Source organism: Mus pahari, chromosome 1, assembly GCF_900095145.1.
Source record: "Mus pahari chromosome 1, PAHARI_EIJ_v1.1, whole genome shotgun sequence".
NCBI lineage: Eukaryota > Metazoa > Chordata > Mammalia > Rodentia > Muridae > Mus > Mus pahari.
In genome coordinates, this window is record NC_034590.1 from 71,204,347 (window position 1) to 71,208,345 (window position 3,999).

The 3,999-nt window shown below is 38.3% G+C and overlaps 1 protein-coding gene across 1 annotated transcript in view; it reads right to left on the minus strand.

Moving 5' to 3' along the window:
- Window positions 1–3,999, minus strand: part of Ppme1 (protein phosphatase methylesterase 1) — a 51,337-nt gene that overhangs the window by 32,559 nt on the left and 14,779 nt on the right. Inside the window, exons 2-3 of the mRNA XM_021219202.1 lie at window positions 2,535–2,628; window positions 1,973–2,065 (exon numbers count right to left, since the gene is read on the minus strand). Of these exons, the coding sequence (XP_021074861.1) occupies window positions 1,973–2,065; window positions 2,535–2,628 (187 nt within the window). The remainder of the gene's footprint in view (window positions 1–1,972; window positions 2,066–2,534; window positions 2,629–3,999) is intronic.

Below are 3,999 nucleotides of genomic sequence, written 5' to 3' on the forward strand. Positions count from 1 at the left end.
GATTTGAACTCCGGACCTTTGGAAGAGCAGTCAGGTGCTCTTACCCACTGAGCCATCTTGCCAGCCCCGTGTCTCTGGTTTTATGTGGAGGTCTTTGACCCACTTAGACTTGAGCTTTGTACAAGGAGATAAGAATGGATCAATTCGGGGCTGGAGAGATGGCTCAGTGGTTAAGAGCACTGACTGCTCTTCTGAAGGTCCTGAGTTCAAATCCCAGCAACCACATGGTGGCTCACAACCATCCGTAATAAGATCTGACCCCCCCCCCCCTTTTCTGGGGTGACTGAAGACAGCTCCAATGTACTTAAGATATAATAATAAATAAATCTTTAAAAAAAAAAAAAAGAATGGATCAATTCTCATTCTTCTACATGATAACCGCCAGTTGTGCCAGCACCATTTGTTGAAAATGCTGTCTTTTTTTCACTGGATTGTTTTTAGCTCCCTTGTCAAAAATCAAGTGACTATAGGTGTGTGGATTCATTTCTGGATCTTCGACTCTATTCCATTGATCTACATGTCTGTCGCTGTACCAGTACCATGCAGTTTTTATCACAATTGCTCTGTAGTACAGCTTAAGGTCAGGCATGCTGATTCCACCAGAGATTCTTTTATTGTTGAGAATGGTTTTTGCTATCCTAGGTCAGACAAAATATTCTTGAAAACAATTTCACTTATTTTTTTTAGTCTATTTCATCTATTTACTAGAAAACAAGTGTTTTACATTATATTTCTACTTGGCAGCACTGGTAGAGACATGAGAGAGTGTGGTGCTCAAAGGCAAATCATGAGCATCGCCTAAGGTAAGAGAAAGACACAGTAACCAAAAGCCAAATCCTTGAGTGCCGAGGATGTCATACTGAACCCCAGTTAGCCCTGCTTCCAGGAAGAAAATGAAACACTCCAGGCAGTGGGGCGTGACCATTTGGTCCAGGTACCTAGTGCTGCACTCCCATCTGCTCCTACTTTTTGTCTTTCAGTGGTCAACAGAATTAGTGTGTATATTTGCTTGTTACACATGAAGAGATACTTCACTTTTATGAAGGTGTTGCTACTATCTTTCCTAGCAGAATGTCCTTGTATGTTGGCTGCCTTATTCCCAAGTCAAAGATGTGAGGAAAACTTACAAATGGCAGGATTCATAATAGCCCATACCCTGTACTGTAGACCACAGCAGCATGCATGTGTGTGTGTGTGTGTGTGTGCGTGTGTGTGTGTGTGTACACAAATTAAAAGGTAATATAAAGCATTGCTTTGAATAGAAGACAGTTAACATTCCAGCATGGATGAGAAAGGGGTTCACAAAGATCCTGCCCTAGCTGAGGAGCTAACGGCAGCCGATGGCTGTTACAGGAGGGGAGTGGTTTTTCTTTTGGGATATGGTCACTATATGGTTGCCTATGCTCCTGTAGATGGCCCCACATCTGTGCACATGCAAGATGCACTAATTAGACTCCATCAGTCACTTATAAAATAGGAAGACATGAAGGTAGAAGATTTGAAAGGCTTGGAAGAAGTGCGAAGAAGGATTTGGGTTGATCAAGATAATACTGCATTCATGTTTGAAATTGCCAAATAATAATAATATCCAAAAATAGAAATATTTTCGAATATTTCTGGAATATCACCATGTGCAAGGTAGTATCTCTGACACAGAGAGAGACATGATCTAAAGCATCTGAAATAAAATATCTACTCACCTAGTATTTAAATTACTGAGATTAAAGACCCCTACTTTTGACAAGACACAAATTCCATACCTTTACCCTAGTGCATATATATACAAAATGTTACAAGAACCACTGGCTTAAAGAACAGGTGACCTTGAGTACATAATGCTAAAGTTTTGCAATCCGCTCTATCTTAACCATCTTCCCAACAATGAATGCACATGGAAGGAAGAGTTAACTAGACAAGTCTACCCAGAAAAAAATGATCACCAATACACCAGCTTCTGATACCAACAACTTACCGTGAACACTGCCCAGGAAAGGGCGGAATGGCCTCCTCCATGAAGCAGCAGCAGGACTGGACCCTCGGAACCACTCTTGTAAACTCGAAAAGTGTATGAACAGTTAAAGACAATAGATTTAAGGTTTTGATTAATTATAACAAAACAATGCTTATTTTTTTAAAAAGACAAACAAGGTATAACAACTTATATGTAAACTGCAGACTTCCAAAGAAACTTTAGAGGTTTCTGAGATACCAAGACTGTTTTGAAGCCTGCTGCCAGTTTGCCTTCTTTTCAATGAAAAATAAATATTTCCTTTTCCATGAAAAGGACTCAGTTCTTGGTCTCTAGAAATGAAGTCACTTGAGTTTGTTGGACTCAAGAGTATTACTGTCAGGAATTCAATCCCAATCCTTTCCCATGTGTCAGATAACTGCAGCCAAGATAGATTCTGCCAAAGGTTTAAAGGTAATATTCCAGACCATGTAAGGGACTGGTCAGGATAAACAGAATGTTCAGGAGCTACCCAAGTCTGACTTAGTCCCCGTCCTTATGCTGAGCAGCCTCTTTGAGAGGATATATCCTTGCCAGTTTCATTCTCCACTTCCACATCTTCCATTGACTCAAAGTACTGACTCCATGGGACCGGGGTAAAGTCCCGCTTCCGTCCAGGGCTAAGGAGAGGAAGGAAAAAAGGTAAAATCTTGGTCAATAGATAACTGTAAATCTGAAATTAAAATAGCAAGAGTGCTTTCTCATAAAGACACAAAGAGTTCACAAAGCACCATATACAGTATTTAAATAGGTCCAAACAGATTTAAGAGTAAACATTAAGATTAAACAAATTAAGATTAAACGCTAAGATTTTATACAATTGACAGGCATGGTAGTGCATGCCTAATCCCAGTACTTTGGAGGAAGAGGCAGATGGATCTCTGAGTTCGAGGAGAGCCTGCTGTTCAGAGGTGTACAGTTCAAGGACAGACAGGGCGACATAGCAAGACCTTATCTCAAAAAACAAAACAAAATTTATACAATGAAGTAATTAATGTATTTTAATTATGGATAAACTCTGATTATCTATACACATTATAAAATCTACTTTTTTTTCACTGACCCTGGTACATATGCTCATTCTTCCTAGTTTACTCTTATTGTAATTATCCTTAGTCAATATTATTTTTTCATTACAAGCTCAAACTTTTTCATGTTCCTTTTCATTTCCTAATCAGCTGTCTTCACAGAAGGCAATCATGATAGCAGTGTCTGGAGCTTTTAGGAATGTATCTGAAGAACTGTTTGCACAGTAGTGAAAATACTTTTATAACAACCTTGATTGGCAATGGACTTAAGAAGAAAGAATTGACCTTGGAAAAGGTAACCAACAAAACTCAGGGGTGTTTATAATATGAGGAATGTCAGACAGAATCGGAATCAATTCTAATGGTGAATTAAGTCTTACTTTACAACAAGAACTACTTTGATAGGTCAGTGCATGTTAAATCATTTTATGTCAAAATAAAATTCATTTTAAGTCCAACAAAATGGATATACAATTTCTATTTCCTACTATGCCTTTAGCAGAGAGGAACAAAGCACATCTGGCTTCTGCTGAATTCATGGCGCCTTCACTGTGATCACAGACCAGGGTTAGAATCTAACAAGAGTCGTGGACACTGCGTTTTTCAAGCACATGCACATACACTCTGGATCACACATGCAGGTCCAATACAATTCTACTTAGAAACCCATTTGCAACTGAATTAAGAGCCATAGACCTGAACTTTGACCCCAAACAACTATTTCTAGAGAAAAAAGAAAATGACAAGGCAAAATATTTTTAAAAAATAGTTGTTAAACCTGCAGCAATTTTTTTACCTAATAATTTTTTTTACCTAATAAGTTTATTTTTATAACCCAATTCTGTGTTTTCTGTGTGACTTTAAACACAGTATTTAATTTCTACAAACTGAGTCTCTCCATGTCTGGGGCTGTCAATTTTATCCAGGTGGGTATGAAGCCTTTTTTTTTTTTTTTTTTTTTTT